The 18143-nt window shown below is 42.8% G+C and overlaps 1 protein-coding gene across 1 annotated transcript in view; it reads right to left on the bottom strand.

The window, feature by feature from the left end:
* Positions 1-222: 222 nt before the first annotated feature.
* AFF2 (ALF transcription elongation factor 2) overlaps positions 223-18143 on the bottom strand; it is a 487333-nt gene continuing 469412 nt past the window's right edge. Inside the window, exons 19-21 of the mRNA XM_019654146.1 lie at positions 16061-16113; positions 9003-9193; positions 223-4513 (exon numbers count right to left, since the gene is read on the bottom strand). Coding sequence (XP_019509691.1) covers positions 4392-4513; positions 9003-9193; positions 16061-16113 — 366 coding nt within the window. The 3' untranslated portion in view covers positions 223-4391. The remainder of the gene's footprint in view (positions 4514-9002; positions 9194-16060; positions 16114-18143) is intronic.

Here is an 18143-nt window from a genome sequence, read left to right as displayed (position 1 = left end):
CTGGCAAAAGAGTTTGAAATTTTGAATGATTTTTATTAAACACCATTAGTCTACACTGCACAGTTAATGAAACAGCAAAGCTCCAATCTCTTAGAAGAACGATGATTGGTCATGGATCAGAAAAGTAGTTTAGTGTCCCCTAACCCAATGTGAGCCTGATGAATGATTCATTAACATCTCATGTCAGAAGCAGAAAGGGGCAAGAACTGCAGCCTGGCCTGGAAGGACATCCCTACCCTCCACCCCCCACCCCCAGCCCCCTCCACCATCCCCACAATGCAATTTTCTTTGAGTCGATGGATTACAGAGGAAAATGTGATGCTCTTGGTAAAGAGGGCTTCTAGATTTGTGAGGAGGAGAATGGAAAGGGAATTGATACTATTTCTTTCCCCGAAAATATCAGATGGGAAGATTAATGTCTGAGACCAGCCTATCCGATTAGCCTCCTGCCAGGGTAAATGCTGATTATCAATACACAGATGCCATTTCTGTCGCTGGAGTTTCCTAACACCAAAGAGAAAATGAATCAGAGTTTAATTATGAGAATAAGGCTGTGCGAGTGGAAATGAGAAACAACAACAACGACGACGACGACGACGACGACGACGACGACTACGACGACAAAGAAGAACTTAGTCGGCCAGTCATGTACCAGAGCAGTGACGACTGGCTCAATAATTTTTCCCCACAGAATTGAATTCGAGGGCACTGAATGGACCCATTCGTTTGATTATTGTGTAGCTCTATCGTCTCGCCACACTTTTTGTCGATGGGGATAGTGAGTGGTGTTTCTCTAAGCAAGCAGTTCATCGCCTTACTGAGTAGTCCTACCCAGTGATCCAGTTTGGTTCTCTCACCTGCCAAATCAGGCAGGTGAATTTTATCATGTCTGTTGAGAGGTACGTGAGGGCTTTGCCCTCACAGCTAAATCGATTCTGCCTTCAAAAATGCTTTTCAACTTCAACTTCTGGGATGCAAATTTGAATAAAACAAAATCCGAATTAGATAGCTTTGGGAAAGATACCATAGAACAAGCATCTTTCCAATGGCATTTACTGATGTAATGTCCAAAATTCCATCCATTTGGAAACTCAACAAAACACATTTGAGGAAATGTTTTCTAATTTAGCAACTTGGTTATTGACTGAAGGTTTGAATCTTTTCATGTCATTACATGGAAAAAAGGCATTCCAACCTCAAGTCTTTTAAAAGTTAGCAGCAGCTAATCTGCTTTTCCAATTATGTCATCCAAATATAAAACTACTAGTACTTTCCCATTGAGATTATTAAGTAATTAACAGTCTACAGGCTGGCTAACAACATGCTTATGGCTAATTCTACCCCGAGGACCACACTAGTATACTCTTTTCAAATTAATCCTACCTACCAAACTCAGACAGTAATATGACAAAACCACTAAAAAATCCAAAGTTAATTAAAATTACAAAGCCAAGCCAACATCATAACACAAACTCGTCAAACTCTCTGTGGTTGGAGCTTGGGTGACAAAGGAAGGCATAGTAGTGGCCCTACCTGGGTCACGTTGCAGGGCTGAGATCCTTCTGTGTACTTGCTCAGGTGGAGCTGCTCATTTTCTGCCCATTACCCTACCTCCATGTGCTTACTGAGATGTGTCTCACCAAGCCTCCATCAAGGTCTCAAGGCAGGGTCTCTCACTGCCATCCACATGTCTTGAATCCCTCCCACAAACTGGTATACTGAAGAGATTTACTTGACAAACTCTCAATCCCTCAAATAGCTGCACACCTACGACACACATCACCATTTACAATGTGATGAATAGAGTGCCTAGAAAACAGCCACAATCCTTAATCATGAAACCGAAAGATGTCTCATCTCCCGGGACAGGAAGGCATTTCATCCTCCATGTTTAATTGGTTTCTAAGCTGCTTTACAAATGGGTCTACTAAATAATCTGGTGATGATCCTGAGCTCGACTGTCAGATTTGATAATCGTGCTGCTGATTTGGCACACACTACACTCAGCCACCAGAGGTGACATCAGGCAGCAGGATTCTCTACTACCTCCCTGTTGTATGTAAAATAGATGTAACGACTCATTGAAACAAGAACTACAAGTCTTTCATCCTTGAGGCAATATGCCTGTTTCCCTGGGAAACTGCCCCTAGCATTCTAATGTCTAGTTTCTGGAGATTTAATTTCAAGAAGAATCTGCTCCTAAATCCATGGTGGTCTAGGATTGTGGTCTAGGTTGAACTTATATGTCAAACTAGTCAGCTTCATTATATAGTAGTAGTTAGGCACTCTACCTGGTAAGCTATTAAAAACAAACAGAGAACTTGAGTCACTGCAAAGCCATCAGCTGAATTTTTATATGTGACACCCACCTTGGGTGTTCAATCATTCACATAATCAGTTTCCTCATTTAAGAGGCTCAGAAGAGATTCTCTCAGGTTTCATTTATCTGCGTGTGTGTGTCTGTATGTGTGAGGGTTGTTGCTGAGACTGTGAACGGTAAAGCTCAACCACATTGGGAGCATAAAAAGTGCTGGGTTCAGCTGCTGGGACACTTCCAGCAGTCATTTGAAGAATCTGGCCTCAGCCATTGGAGTAAACTTCCACAACCTTATTATACAACAAAGGGCTTTAAACTCAAAGATGACCAGAGCGGAGCTCAAGTCTGGCTCTTTTGCAGCTGGGAGTATATCTAACCTTGACAATGAGTGCAGAGTGATCCCTTGCTGTTCCAATCATAGACTTGCATGACTTTTTGCTTTAAAAATCATACAAGTTTGCATCTTTTGTGTGCATCTATTATTTAACTGGTCATAACTCAGTGAACAGAATTCAATAACTCAGCAGATTGAAGGCTACATGGAATTATATACCGGCAAGTGATTATAAGGAACTAATGTATGGATAGTGTTTACTACATGTGGGAGGTTCTTCTCGTGAGCTCAAACACCAAAGGTGATATTTACATTGTAATGCTTAGGGATATAAAATAAATGCAGAGGATCACAAGAGGTGGGGATAGTTGCAACTGATGTGAAAATGTCCAAATTAGGTGAACTGTTCCCAATCTTCAGGGCTCCTTCAAAGCACCCTAGGGTAAAACATCACCCCAAACCTCTTTTGTTGTTGTTAAAAGGCTAGCTACTATTTAGAAAGTTTGGAATTTTCTTTGGAATTTTAATGGAAATGATTCATACTAATATAGGCTTGAATAAAATCAGTGAGTGCATTTCAGTCAAAACCTAATGAGCCCTCTCAAAAAGGAAAAGAAATATAAAAGAAAGAAGAAAAAAAGAAACCTTGTAAAATAGAAAACGGGGATAATAATTGGGAAAGTCTGTATTTTAAAGCCACTATGAAGCAAACTGCATGTTATTACTTCTAGGTAGTGATAAGTTGACTTTTGTTTCCAGAGACTTGAGCAAAATACGATTTAAAAAAATCCCACCAACTAGGGACACGCCTACCAACTGCAAAAGAGGCAGAGGTGTGAATTTCTTGGACATTTTCCAGACCTCCTATCTCTCATCTCTAAAACTGGAGTGTAGTATTTTGGCTGCTAGGGCATGTACCCAATAAACTGCCCCCCAAAAGGAGAGTTTGACACAAAGATAATTCCAGGAGAGGATTTATGCTTCAAATCATGGAGTTCAAAAATATTTATGCCAGTTGATGCCTTAAAGTTGTGGAAGTAAATGTTGCCACTTGTCATCATTAAAATTTAAAAAATAGGGACTCATGGAAGGGATGCTAAAAAAATCCACTGGTTGTGTGCAGCAGTATCATTTTAAGAGTGGCATTGCTATGTTCATTTATTTCCTTAATACTCTTGATTTAATGATGTTGCTACAACATCTAACCAGTGGCTTTTGACCATGAAAATCCTCACCTGAAGATTGAATCCCTGGGAACCACAAAAGTTTAACAACAGATTCTGAAATACGTTCTCTTCTGGACATAAGAGTACAGTTTGGGGAATGACTATTGCTGAAAATTTGAATCTTTGAGGGCCCCTTATATAGATGTGGTTTCATTTCTCAGAAACCTGTTATTAACACAAGTGCGTTCCATTCTTTGTTTTGGGTTGTGTGAACTTAAAACAATACTGTAAGGACTTAACACAATACTGTCGTTCCGTCAAGCACTAAAGGATGGCGGGATCTAAGAAATGCATATAAAATACTAAAAAATGACTAAGTAATAAAACATATACTGTTCTCAAGTTGTAGTGTCCACTTATAATGATTTCTGTTTTTCACAGATATCAAAAGAAGTATAAAAACAAACATAATCCAAGAGAACTTTCCCAAATGAGTGGAATTCCACCAGTGACCATTGGTGCTCTGGTAGAGGTAGAGTGATGGATGGTAATGCTGGAGATGGGGGAGCACCCACTACAACAAATGGGCATCGATGCGCAGCCAACACAGTCCCTGGCGAACGTAGCGGACAAGGTTGGTCATGCTGCTGTGCTGGGTCAGGGGCCCCATCAACGTGTCCAGATCGCCAAAGAATTCTGCAAATCAGAGCATACCTTGGTCAGGCCTTTAAATGATATCATGAAAATACACACAGACTGCTTAAGCTGCCTTCATGCAACAACACAACCATGTGGAGTTTGGAAAAGTTATTCATTGCTCTTTCGTTCAACAAAAATTTATGGAGTACCTACTGGGGAGCCCAAACTCCATATGTACACCAAGCACTATTATTTTAATCTTTTGTCAGCTCCAAAAGCTCTGCAGCATGTTTGTAAGTGTTAATGTGATTAATACAACACGAATTCATTTAAATCTATTAATACATAGTGAGTTTTTTCAAATTACTATATATATTTTCAGACACCGATTCTAAAAGTACAATACAGTACCGTGGAGGTTTGTGAGATACACACACACACATGCATACACACACACATATATATACACATATGTCACAATATGTATATGTTATATATAAAATATATATTCTAAATAAAAATATATTTGTCTATATATATATTTGTCTATATCTAAATAAAAATATACTTGTCTCTCTATATAGTTGTCTATATAAAAATACATTTGTCTATATATTTAATGTTTATATTATACACTTATATATACATAAATGATGTGTACAAATAAAGTGCATTTAAATATATATTTTGTTATATATTGAATTTATATTTTTATATATTATAAATTTATATTGAGAAAAGGACCCTTATACAAAAAAATAATAGGGAACTATGGTCTATATGATAGTAAGCTGTTTGCCATTCTATGTGTTATTGAATTGAAAGTATTCTCGTTTTCTTTTGTGTCAATGAACTGGGTTTACTGATTTTTCTTGGCACAGTATAGACATAGCCAGTGAACTTTGACAGCAATTATAGCCGTCAGCGTCTAAGGCCAAATAAATATCTAGGAGACATTTAATTTGGTAAGCCTTATTGCCAAGCCTTATTTCCTTCCGGGAAGGAATGTGACCTGCAAGTATGTGCCCCATAACAACTTCCCCCACCCACCAGGACATGGATGGTAAGAGTGCCCAAGTTCTGCTTTGCAGTGGAGTGGGGGATTTGGGAAAGACTATATGACATCCAGAAACTAGCTAGGCTTCCCCTGTCCACATCTGAATTGATTTGTCTAGCACTGCATTGATCTTGGTTATGAGAGGGCTCCCAGTCATCCCCTTTGTTAGCTCCTGACAGGAGGCAGCCTCGGCCAAGAGGAACTCATGCCTATGCTGGTTGAGGACGAGGGATCTGGGGGGAGACTGGACATGGCCTTAAAGTGGTCAGGATGCTGTCTTGCCTTCTTGGAAAGCAAATTCCATGCATGGGTTACATGAGCTTGATTGCCCAGCAGATGGTATGTCACATATTCTTCATGTTATGCATAACATATGGGCTCCTTCTGTAGGTATCAACCTCATTTGATTATGTGACACTTTTTAACCTGTACTATGCAATAAAAGTAATTTCTGCTGATAAAGGCATAAACTATTTTTGGCATTGAAAATAGTTTCTTATGTAATACAATATTTAGGGAACTGTTGAAGGACTTAGCCATTGTTGCATGAAAGTGAGCTGCATGGGAGCCAGCACGTCCCCTGGGTGTTTTACACAAAGCCCGCTGTAGCATTCTTAATGAGCTATCCAGGTCAGCATTTTCATAACTGCTTCAAGTAAGCAGCTGGGGATGTGAGGAACAGGGCTTCTAGACCAAAGGCCAGAGAACAGCATCAGCACCATTGGCCCATTTTAGCATCCGCATTGTCTGCAGTAAGCCACCTGCAGCTGTATGGGTGGGCGGACATGGGGTGGAAGTGGAGAACCGCCACTGAGAGAGCCAACCTTAATCATCGCCATTGCACAACTGGGTGGGAAAAGGTGGAAATACATGGTTGTGTCAAGTGGGATGCAGAGTACCAATCCAAAGGGAAGCTCCTCAGTTGTCCCATCTCTATGTGGACAAGTCAGATGTGGGAAGAAGAATCCCCAACTCCAAGCAGTCCAGAAATGACAAGTGTATGAAACTCAAGGCTGCAAAGAGAAGATTCCAAACTAGGTCCTCTCCCCAGTCCGCAATGACAGCAATGACAACATTACCAGGATACATATTCTTCTGCTAGTAGAGTGACAGAGTTGTTTTGATTCAATGTTAGGCAGGAAATTTAACAACTTCTTGACACAGTGTGCTAAGGACGGGCTTAGCACCCTCTTGCTCAAACATTAGCATAACCACCATATTGCTCCTGGGAAGTTCTGCAGTTAATTTAGAAGGAATTACCTTAATGGATTTTGAAAGTGGATGCAATTAGGAAGGAAATCCATAAATATTGAACTGCCCTCCAGTTACCAATACAAAATAAGATAGTGGTGGGGGCAGATGCACTAGGCAAGTCTTAAGATGCTTGTGCCTTCACTGGTCATTCTAGAACCTCTGGATGGGCCTGTTAATCTAGACCAGTTGTCTTTGTATTTCCAGAAGCCTAGAAAATTAGACAAGTTAAGAATTGCCCACGATTCAGGTAACTGAGGGCAGGGCCTCACTGAAGGTCTCTGAGGACCCATTATTCATATTGCTCTCTAGATGGGGAGTGTAGCCTATTGGTTAGGAGTTCAGACTCCGGAATTGGACAGTTTTAGATTCAATTTCTGCTTCCCACATTAAGAGCTGTGATATCATGGGTAAGTTTTTTAACCTCACTGAGCCTCAGTTTCTTCATCTATGACATGGGGCTAAATGAGACAACAAATGATAAAGCAAATAATGTAGTTCCTAGCATATAGAAATTGCCACACAAACGCATGTCACCAATATTTGCAAATAGTCCCAGGAGTCAGTGTAAATTTATAGCTGGGTTGAGGGTTGAAGTATCCAACTATGGAATGTGCTTTAATAGCCACAGAATCTTTGTGTTATGGAGATATATAATAATTTGGAGTAAGGAAAGATAATAAATATCTGTAGGATTCCTACCTGCACCTGATATTTTGTGCTAGGTGCTTTACACATGTTATTTCATTGAAGTCGTTTCTATCATCCTTTGGAGCAGTTTCATCATTATCATTTTATTATTATTATTATTATTATTATTATTATTATTATTTCCATTACAGAGAGGGAAGCTAGGAATTAGCTCACAGATGTAAGTAATTTGCCTGAGGTCACCCAGCCAGGGCACGACCCAGGCAAGATTCCAACTTAGATTATCAGGCTTTAAATTCTGCCCCCTTCCTACCTCACCGGGACTGTTTCTGCACAGGCTTAGCAATGCAGCTTGAAAGGTATGACAAGGAGGAGGGGCAGGAAGTCTGTGCCTCATTCCATAGTCAGACACTGGAGAAAACCACCCCAGAGACTAGAGCAGCAGCTTTTCAGAGAGAAGAGAAGTAGACTGGAATCCTGGAACCACAGTGGAAAGGGAGCTGCCTGGGGTGTGAGAGCTCTGGGGCTTGCAGAAGAATTGGGCTAGGAGGCGCAGTAAGTCTTTTGTGGTTAAACCCATGGGAACTCCCATCTGCATCTTAGGTGGCCTGCAGCCTCAGCCTGATTCCTGGAAAGCCCTACCACTGCTTGGCCCACTTCATGCAACTTGCCCTAGCAACAGCCAGCAGACTGTGTAGGATACTAATGCCTCCCTGTTTCTGACCAGACAGTTCCACTGCTCCAAATTGCTGGTCACCTCTTTGCAGTCTGATTCTGAAAGGCCCACGTCTGTCCCCACTCTGACTAGAGTGGGGCTGTCTGTGACCCCCAGGCCAGAATCAGCCAAGTAAAAGGAATGGCCAGGACAAAAGTACGGTTTCTTTTTTACTTCCCACCTCCACTAGGATGGTGAGACTCCATTGTGAAGTTATGTGACAGCTAGGGTCACAGATGGCAGCGTGAGTCACTCAAGACCACTGAATCACCCTTCTTGTATTTGTTTTGCAGCAAACCTCATGTGTTACCATGCACAGGACCCTGATCCTTCATCCCAGCTGTCATTGGGGCTTTGTCCCTTGCTTCTGAATTCAAGCCACATTGTCATGTACCCAGTGGAGTTGATGGTTATAATGAAGGTAGAGGGCTTAGTTTAACCTCACCTCTCAAAAAAGTAAAACAAAACAAAACACACACAAAGAAAACCACCACCAACAACAAATAAAGACATAACAGATTAAAGTTGACAACAGAAGCCAACAGGATCTTAGTTGTTTTGCAAATCATTCTTTTCCTTTGCCTCTGTTTCTCTGTGTCGATCCCTACCATGGAGTGAAAATCTGACAGTCATTTGCCAACACATCACAGTTCAGATTAGTGTAAGCTTTGAAAGAGAACTAAGCCCCAAGTTTTGATCCCTCTCTCCGCAAAAAAATGGTCACTGTGTCAGCCCAGAGTTAACCCCCTCTTCTGTCATCTCAGCCTTGGAAATTAGAGACAAAGGTAAGGCGACCATGGAAAGCTCAAGTCCTTCAAAGCACAGTTGACTCTACCAAGCCGGCGAGCACTGGGCAGAGCACGTGAGCATACCTTTGTTCTCTCTTGTCAGTTTGTCGGCCATGTCCCAGTGTTCGTAGCCCCGTAATACATTGCTAGTGATATTGACGTGGCTGGCAGCCATGTGGTGTATGCGCTGGGGGATGGTGACTGGGCCATTGTTACAGTTCCCCATTGCGTTGATGGGAGACACGTTGTTGAGACACACTGGAGATGGAGTATTCCTGGGGAATGGGAAGAGACAGGTCTTGTTAGGCTGGTTGGGAAGAGTGACAGAGGGTTCAAGACCTCCCTCATCACCCTGGGACCTCATGAGAACACCATGGCCACAGCGAGGTTTAGCGTGGTGAACATACATGAAGCCCGAGTGGAGTCGTACATCTCAGTGACTCTTCTCAAAGGACATCCGATAGCTTTTGTCAGTATGGTAAGTTTCTCCAGAGGCCCTAGCATGGAGAGAGCTTATTATGTCCCCATTCCTGCCTCATCTGACCAAGCCACACAGGGCTACAGGGCCAGACTGTACAATGAGCTGTTCTCCTTTTCTAACGTTAAACACTGAGTCTCACTGCCTTTAGCAATCATTGATGACTCTGTGCGCGTTGCTCTATTCATTTTAGAATACCGGGAAGAGCTGGGTGAGTCTTCCTCTGGCATTAATTCTACCCACGACCGTAGTTCTTACTTTGAGTACATACAACAAGTGTTGGGATGTTTTAGAGAAAGAAACAGCTCCCAGCTATGAGGACTGCTCTACCCGCTGCCAGAACGGCTATCGGCATTTAGAAAATCTTGATGTGCGATACTGGTCTATTATCAAAGCGTACTGTGGAAACCACAATGACAATTTGTTCCAAATTCACTCACCACAATAAGCAAAGTGCAATTCTTAAAGCCCCCCCTCCCGCCCCCCAAGGAGCAGTTTTCGGGAAGCTAGAGCTCTTCAGATTTCTTTAAGACATGCTACAGGAACGGCTACTAATTTCTCACTTTGCACCTGTATGCTGGTTTAGAAAGAGACGTCTTTAGCCTCCCTACTTTGGGGAGTAGTAATGTTTGCAGATAGATTTTTGTTTGTTTCATGTCAGCAACAGGGAGTCACCTGCTAGCTGTATATAGCACAGAGGGTCTGGACTGAGGTCACACTGCTGCAGATGTCCCCGGGGACAGTCCTCAAGGCATGGGTGGCTTCCTGTGCCCGTGAGCAAGGTCTGTGGGCACCCCCGGTCTCTTTATCCCTTTTAGTCACACTGTGAACAACTGCCCAGGCAAATGCACCACTTTATTAGGATTGAAAATTTGGGGGATGGGGAGTACAACAAATGGGGAAAAGCTGTGTTTGGGACTCCCTAAGTCTGCACGTTTGAAGGAATCTCCTCCTCATTCCTCCAAGTACACCCCTGCACACCAAGAAACCCTGTCTCACTACTCGTCACCAATCCTGCTCATAGAACAGCTGTGTCCCCGGACAGGCAGCTAATGCAGAGGATCTGGGGGTACTGCAGTCACAGCGTCCCAAAATGCCGAAGTGCTGCTGACCCAACCTGGGAGCCATTCAAACTCATATAGTTGCCTCAAGACTCACGCAGGCTGTGCCTATAGCTACGGGAGAGCGTTGGTCCATTTCTGCAAACAGACTATACCTTCTGGCACGTTCTGGTATGAGGGGGAAAGTGGATCCTGACACCTGCTCTGCACTTGTCTGGGATAAGAGGGTGTGAAGTTTTTCCCCCTCTGTTTATAATTTCTGAGCTGTTTTGATACTTTCTCAAATATTTGTTTTATTTTTCAATTACAGTTGACAGATTATATTAGCATCAGGTGTGCAACATAATGATTAGACATTTCCATTACTTATGAAGTTATCACCCCAATAAATCTAGTACCTATCTGACACCATGCATAGTTATTACAATATTGTTGACTATATTATCTATGCTGAACTTTATAACTCCGTGACTGTTTTGCAACTGCCAATTTGTACTTCTTAATCCCTTCATCTTTTTCACCCTATCCCCATCCCCCTCCCATCTGTCACCCCAGCAAACCTAGTACCCACCTGACACCATACATAATTATTATAATATTATTGACTATATTCCTTATGCTGTACCCTACGCCCCCATGGCTACTGTGTAACAACCAATTTGTACTTCTTCATCCCTTGCTTTTTCACCCAGCTCCCTAAACCCCCTCCCAGCTGGCAACCACCAATATGTTCTCTGTATCTATAAATGTATTTGTTTTATTTGCTACTTCTTGATAGAAAGATTTATTCTCAAGGCAGGGGTGCGGTGGGGGGATGTCCAAGCTAAGGGACCTAGCCACCGAAGGGTCAGCTAATGACACACACACACACAAAGCAGACAATGCTGGATTTCTGTGTCATGGCAGGTTGCAAATGCTCTTTTCTATCCTTTCTCCCAGTGTCGATCATTAACTTTTAAATGCCAATTTAAGGCAAGAAAGGAATATGTCCTCATTTGTAATTTCTAGAGAAAACTGTGAAGCTGTCAGGTGTCACAAATGTTGAAAGGGGGACTGTGTGTGATGCTGGGAAGGAAGTACTGGAATCCCAGGAGACCTGAATTTCAGCCCTGGCCCTGTCATAAAGTGCTGTGTGCTCTTGAGCGAGTGTCACCCCCTCGATGGGCCTTTCCTCGACTGGAAGAAAAGGTTGGAGTCAATGATTTCCAATCATGTCCAGAAGTCACAAGGGGAAACAAATCACCGCTGTTGACCTTGTACATCCTGGAAAGGCCTTTTCAGTTTATAACACTGCAGTGCTGCTGAGGGGCTTTCTTTGCCTTCCACTTCCTACTTACTTTCTTTGAAGTAATGACTGATGGAGTCAAGGAGAGCTAGGGCATGGGTTGCTTTCAGCCATTACTGATCTCACATGAGGCTCCATGAGCTGACCTTCTCATGGGCATGTCTGCACACCACAATGCACTAATGACATGAAAGCCTGCCTAAGAAATCCTGACTGTGGCTACAAGCATTTATCTGGGTGTGACTCCAACTCCAACTTAGCTCTCCCCGCTGCTTGGGGTTCCTCGTCCTGTTTAGTTTCTGTGGGTCTATCTGCAGATCTTGTCCTTTTCTTCACATGTCTGTGGCACATACAAATTAGCAAACAAGTGCCCGCTTCCCACCCCTCCCACCACTACCATCCTGGTCCAACCCACCATCCTCTCAGCTCTCTGCCACACTCACCCCCTTGCTGTTCCTTGGGCTCAGCAGGCATGTACCCACTTCTGAGATGGCTGCTGTCCCTTTGCTTGAATGAACTTCCTCAGATATCTGCAGGGATCGCTCTCCCATTGTCCTCCTCTGATGTCCCTATTCAACATTGTTCCACTGCTCCCTGCCCCATCCCCAGCAGCCATTTGTACCCCCTTCCTTCTTTCAATTTTCTCTTTGACATTTAGCCTCATCTAGCATAACACACATTTTTTAATTTCTTTCTCCTCCAACAGGATGTGACTTTGATGAGGGAAGATATTTTTTTTACATTATTATTTTTTCAGCTACCGTTGGCATTCGATATTATTTTATACTAGTTTCAGGTGTACTGCACAGTGTTTTGACATTTATATAATTTATCCAGTGATCCCCCAATTATTCTTGTACCCACCTAGCACTATAATAGTTGTTGCAACATTATTGTCTATATTCTCTATGCTGTGCATTTTATATCCCCATGAACTTTTGTAACTACCAATTTGTATTTCTTAATCCATTCACCTTTTTCACCCGGCCCCCCAAAGTCCCTCCTCTCTGGCAACCATCAATTTGTTCTCTGTGTCTATGAGTCTGTTTCTGTTTTGTTTGTTTATTTTGGGATTTTTATCTATTTCTATGTATCCAGTGCTACATCTCAGCATCAAGAACGATGCCAGGTGCACATCTTATGAATGCCAGTTAAATAAATGAACAAATTGCCTTCCAGCCATTCTTCCATTCCTTATTAGTAACCATGACATACAAGGTGCCCTGGGGAGGGGAGAAGAACACATATAGCACAAGGATGTGGAATGTGTAAAGGGCTTGGTGGCTGTCTCATACATAGCAGGCACACAATATTTGGTGAATAAAAGAATGAATGGCTCCTTATTGGAAAGAGCTAATAGTCTGCTAAGGGAGCAGAACCATTAATTTCTGACAATCTGTGGTAACAGACCAACAGCTGTGGGAGTTGCAGGGGTGGGATCGTTTATGCTTTCCAACTCATAAAGGTAACAATGACCACAAAAACCATGGCAACGGCAGCAGCCACCATTTGTTAAAGTCACTGTGTGCCGAGCATGGTGCTCTGGGCTTCACTAATAGTCATATCTCTAAGCCTCAGGACAACTCGGTGGGTGACTTTCTGCCACCACTGTTTCAGAGATGACAAAAGGGCTCAGAGAAGTTCAGCTCCTTTCTGAGGGCCACACAGCAAATTAGTTGAAGAGCCAGGATTTGAAAGCAGGTCTGTTTTCTTCCAAAGTCCACTTCCCTTCTATTCTACCGTGTTACCTCAAAGTCTTATCCTTCCACCCTATAAAGATTTCACCTGATGTGGCTGTCCATCTCCACTCTCGCCCTTGTGTCCACACTGGATAATTTCCACTGTTCTCTGCAGGCTCATAGGTGTCTCATCTATGCTCATACAGGCATAGCCCTCCCAAGCTTTGCTTAATGGGGATGGTTCCTCCAGTGAGTCCAGGTTCCTCATAATCCTTTTACTGGACAATGTCTCAAACAAGTGGAGCTATCCCTTCTCTTCTAACCCTTTGAATGTGCATCACATCTACCTGTCTACTGAAACAGCTTCTCTATAGGTCTCAAAAGGCTTCCTTCTTTCATGGTTACATAGCCTTCCCAGCTCTCTTTCTTTTTATTCTTCCTGTGTGACATCCGAAATCGTTGCCCAGCCCTTTAAACTTCCCACAACGTGGCTTCCGTGACTGTGCATCCGGGGTCGGAAAACCTGGCCCACTTCCTGCTTCTGTATGACCTGTGAGCTACAAATGCTTTGAAAAGATCATCATTTGCAATCAATGTGATGAGAGGGAACACTAACGCTGAGCCTCAATGAAGCAAAATGTTATTTTTTTTATTCCATTCTTCTCCTTAGTAGGCCTATAGTATAAAAATTGTGCTTCACTGTTATGATATTTTGAATTTCATCAGTCAATTTTTTGCAGAAATTGGTTTTCTCTCTTATCCTCTCTCTATGTAATAACCTCAGTTTTGCCTTTTGACTGGCAAATCCCCAAATATGTACACTCTAGCCCTTTACAGAAAAAGTTTGCCAACCCCTGCTCTATAGCAAGCAGAATTTCCTTCTCCTTCTATCAACTGCTTCTTTGCACTTCCTTACCCCAGCCCTCAGGGTCAGGGGCTGCTCCTTCTGAAAGGGGCTCAGAGAGGCTCTGTGTGGGGCCAGCTCTCCTAAATCACTGGGAAGACCAGGCAATATCATCTTTACTTGCAGACAAGAAGCCCTCCCTAGCTAGGGAGGCCCAAGCTCACTTTCTCTCTTTCTCTTGGGCTTCTACAGAATTTGGTTCCTTTATGTCACCTCTCTCCACTGGACCATGTGCTTCTGGAGTGCAGGAATCACATCGATCTCAGCTGTGTCCTCAGCCCCTCTTAAGGAAATAGGCCAAAGTGTTTGCTGAATGACCATGATGTAACCCCTGGGCAGTTGTTTTGTGTCATCTTATTCAGAAGTTCTATGTCCTACCAAAGGGAGCGTGCTTTCTTCAGACAGATGCTGCTTAAAAAAATCATTATATATATATATATATATATATATATATATATATATATATATATTCTCAGTGATCCTTTAATGGCTGCTTGCCTGAACTTGCCGTTGATTCACTCTGTGTTGAGAGAAAATAGCTTTCTCTGGGCCTTTCAACGGTTATTTTTATTTTCTGAACTTCCAGAAGGAACCGGTTCTTTCGCTTGTGTTCGTCAATATAAGAGGAAGACCTCATTCAACAATTTAAATGGTACTTGCTTTTACTACAGTAATTAAATTAATGCATAGTTTTCAATGGATCTGTTCCCTCACTCTGAATGTTTTTATGATCTTAAAGTAGAGTTCATCATGCCACTGCTTTGGGAGTATGCTTTGGAGATATTTATAAAGTGGCAGAGGAGACTATTACTGTCAAAGAAAGTGTTTTCATCAGAGGCGCAAGGATTTTGAAATGATGAAAAATGACAAAAGCAACGCTTTGCATAAGTATGTGCCCACAATCCTCTAGTTTCCCTTCCCACTACGGGCTTGGGGTGCTAAGGGAGGTATTGGGGTCAGAGGAGAAACTAGGATTTAAAATCGCCCTCTTAGAAGGAACATCTCTTCAGAAGGGCCTAGAAGTCATCAGATCCAGCCCTTTTGTTTAGAGATGGAGAAACAAACCCAGGCAGAAGAAGGGGCTCATTTAGCTTACCTTGGAACCCAAGGACAGCATCAGGACCAGGTTGATGGGTTTCCTGACACTCACCTTACTGCTGGAAGAATGAGCATCCCCAAAACACATACAGCGCTAAATATGGCCGTGGGAGTGGGTGAGTTCATGGAGCCTCAAATCACCATTATAGTAGATGCTTTTATATTTTAGGTCAGGGTATTTTAGTATTAATATAAAAATCATCATGAAGGCTCAGATAATTGGCTGACTAAGTGCCTTCACATTTTCAGCACTATTATGCCTTTGGTTTTATTAAACAGCACTTACCATATATCAATGAATATTTCATTGGTCTTTCATTACTGAGTGAATCATTGAAAAATCACTGCAGCGAAGTTAACTTTTACCTCCTTGAAATGGGATGGTGCTTGCCATCTCATTAAAAGATATTTTTATGGCCATAATTTGGCTTAAAGATCAAATAGTTAAACAAATTTGGACTCACGTCATGTTAAACTTTTCTCTCTTGCCACTAGCTGAAACCTGACTAGAATTTTGTGTGTACAAAAATTACTGTAGTCTCAGAATTGACCTTCACTTCTGAGTCGTCCATACAAAATATTTGGGGTCTCTTAAATCACCAATTTTCTGAAAAAGCAATTTTCATAAGATACTTACTTTCCATTGCCTACCCATGGAGATGGTATGTGAGCGACTTTTGAAGCATTTTGCTGAAAGAGAGAGAGAGGGGGGGAAATCAGGACATCTATTTGTGTTTTATTAATTCAGAAACAGATGGAAGTGTGATTTTGAGTACATTAATATTGATTGCAGCATTTCGGGATGCCTCCTGTTTCGTTAGCAGAACTGGGATGTATGTGCACGTCAGCACACCACAACACACACTCGATGAAAATAGCTGGTTAGGATAATTAGTGGGCTCCAATCAGGACCATGAAAGTTACTTGATGAAAAATCTTATATACGAAAAGGCCCAGTGAAATCAGATTCAGTTCTCCAAGAAGTGGTTTAATTATCCTCATCTGAAATTTATTCTGCAAAACAAGCTCTTCAGAGTATCAGCAAGCTCTTAACCTTTAGCTCCAGTTGCAAACTTTTCCCTGGGATGCAAGGTGGGCTGTAATTTGTGATATCCCAGAAATGTCCCAGGACCAAGCAGTGGCATTGTGACTTGTTTTTTCATGAATCAACTTGATTTGCTGTCTTTACATGCAAATCATCATGGCCGACTATTTAGTAATGCAACTGGTCCACGGCTGCATTGCAATGGAATGCTAAACATTCGTTTTTTTCCTCTGCTAGAACAGACTGGTTTAAAGAACGGGCCTCTTGTATTTTCATGGCCAAACACTTGTGGAATGCAGGGACCCATGACACTCAGCATCGCCACAACAGGACAGGGATCAAGCTCATCATTATGACCTCAGCAGGTTGGAGCCCAAGTAGCGCAGGGCCTGGATGCCTGTGGCCTTGAGCCCGACTCAGGCCTGTCTCTCTGGCCTAATTGCCTAGGTTATGCTCCTCTCCTGCCTCTTGGGTTCCTGCCCAGCCCCCTTTGCAAATGGGGTGCTACAGAGAGTCAGCACTTTTGGGAGCCCAGTGAGAATGCTGTTGCATTCTGGAACACAGAGGCTCACACCTAAGGCACATTGTGCAGGCTCCAGGTTTTAATCTCAATGAAGCTCCTTGTGCTGCCAGAGGAGTGAGTCATTGAATATCTGTTGGGTATTTTGTCATGCCCCAAAAGCTACATGGGACAGGCCGGAGCACAGATTTTAGAGCAGTGGCTCTCAAAGTGTGACCACAAAACCATCAGCATTACCTGGGACCTTGTTAGAAATGCCCATTTTCAGGCCCCATCCCCGACCTACAGTATCAGCCACTCGGGGATGGGACCCATCACTCCGATTTCACGAGCCATCCAGGGGGTGGGGCTGCCCTCTCAAGTGTAAGAACCGCCTTTCTAGAGCACAGGTTGGGACAGTAGGCGTATGACGGGATGGGCAGCTGTTGCACTTGACCGCATTCACCCATATGAGCACTAGCTTTATGGCATTAGGGTCACACCAAATAATACCTGGTGAACTTGCTCCTTTCTCAACCTAGTCAGTGTCCTCATGCAGCTGTGCACTGCCACTCACTGGGTTTGGATGATTGCTGCAAGGTCATGATTTGATTCATTTCAAAATGCTTCGGTGCAATTTAGCAAAGCAGAGTCATGCACTTGGCAAATAAGTTAGTTCGTTAATTAATTAATTAAAAAATAGCTCTTTTCTTTTGAGAGCAGCCCAACAGGAGCCCTGAGCCTCCTCAATTCTACATCACGACCAGTGTTGGGGGGCAAAAGCAGTAGAGGTTCCACTGACCCTCAAGCCAGTGGCATCTGGTACCGTGGCCAGGCCTACCACCACGTTGCTGCTTGCAGTTTTTATCCCGGCTCTTTCCCAAATTTTGGCATTGCATTTTGAGGTCGAAATGTCTTTTTTCTTTGCTTGCAAATTAAAAACTCCAGCTCTGTAGAGGACAGATTTATTTATCTGCTGTTTGCATGTTTGTTGATTGGGGTAACCAACACAATCAGATGTATTAAGTGCAACCACTGTATTGCAAGTTTCCTCCTGGTCAAATGGCTCCATGGGGTATGAATGTCTGTCCCCCCACCCCCTCCAGAGCCCAGGGTGGCCACAGTGACTTATCTTACTGCTGTGAAATTTCTGGCCTAGATTCTCATTTAACACAA

The sequence above is a fragment of the Hipposideros armiger genome, unplaced genomic scaffold, assembly GCF_001890085.2.
Source record: "Hipposideros armiger isolate ML-2016 unplaced genomic scaffold, ASM189008v1 scaffold_214, whole genome shotgun sequence".
NCBI classification, from domain to species: domain Eukaryota; kingdom Metazoa; phylum Chordata; class Mammalia; order Chiroptera; family Hipposideridae; genus Hipposideros; species Hipposideros armiger.
This window is presented reverse-complemented; position numbering and strand designations above follow the sequence as displayed.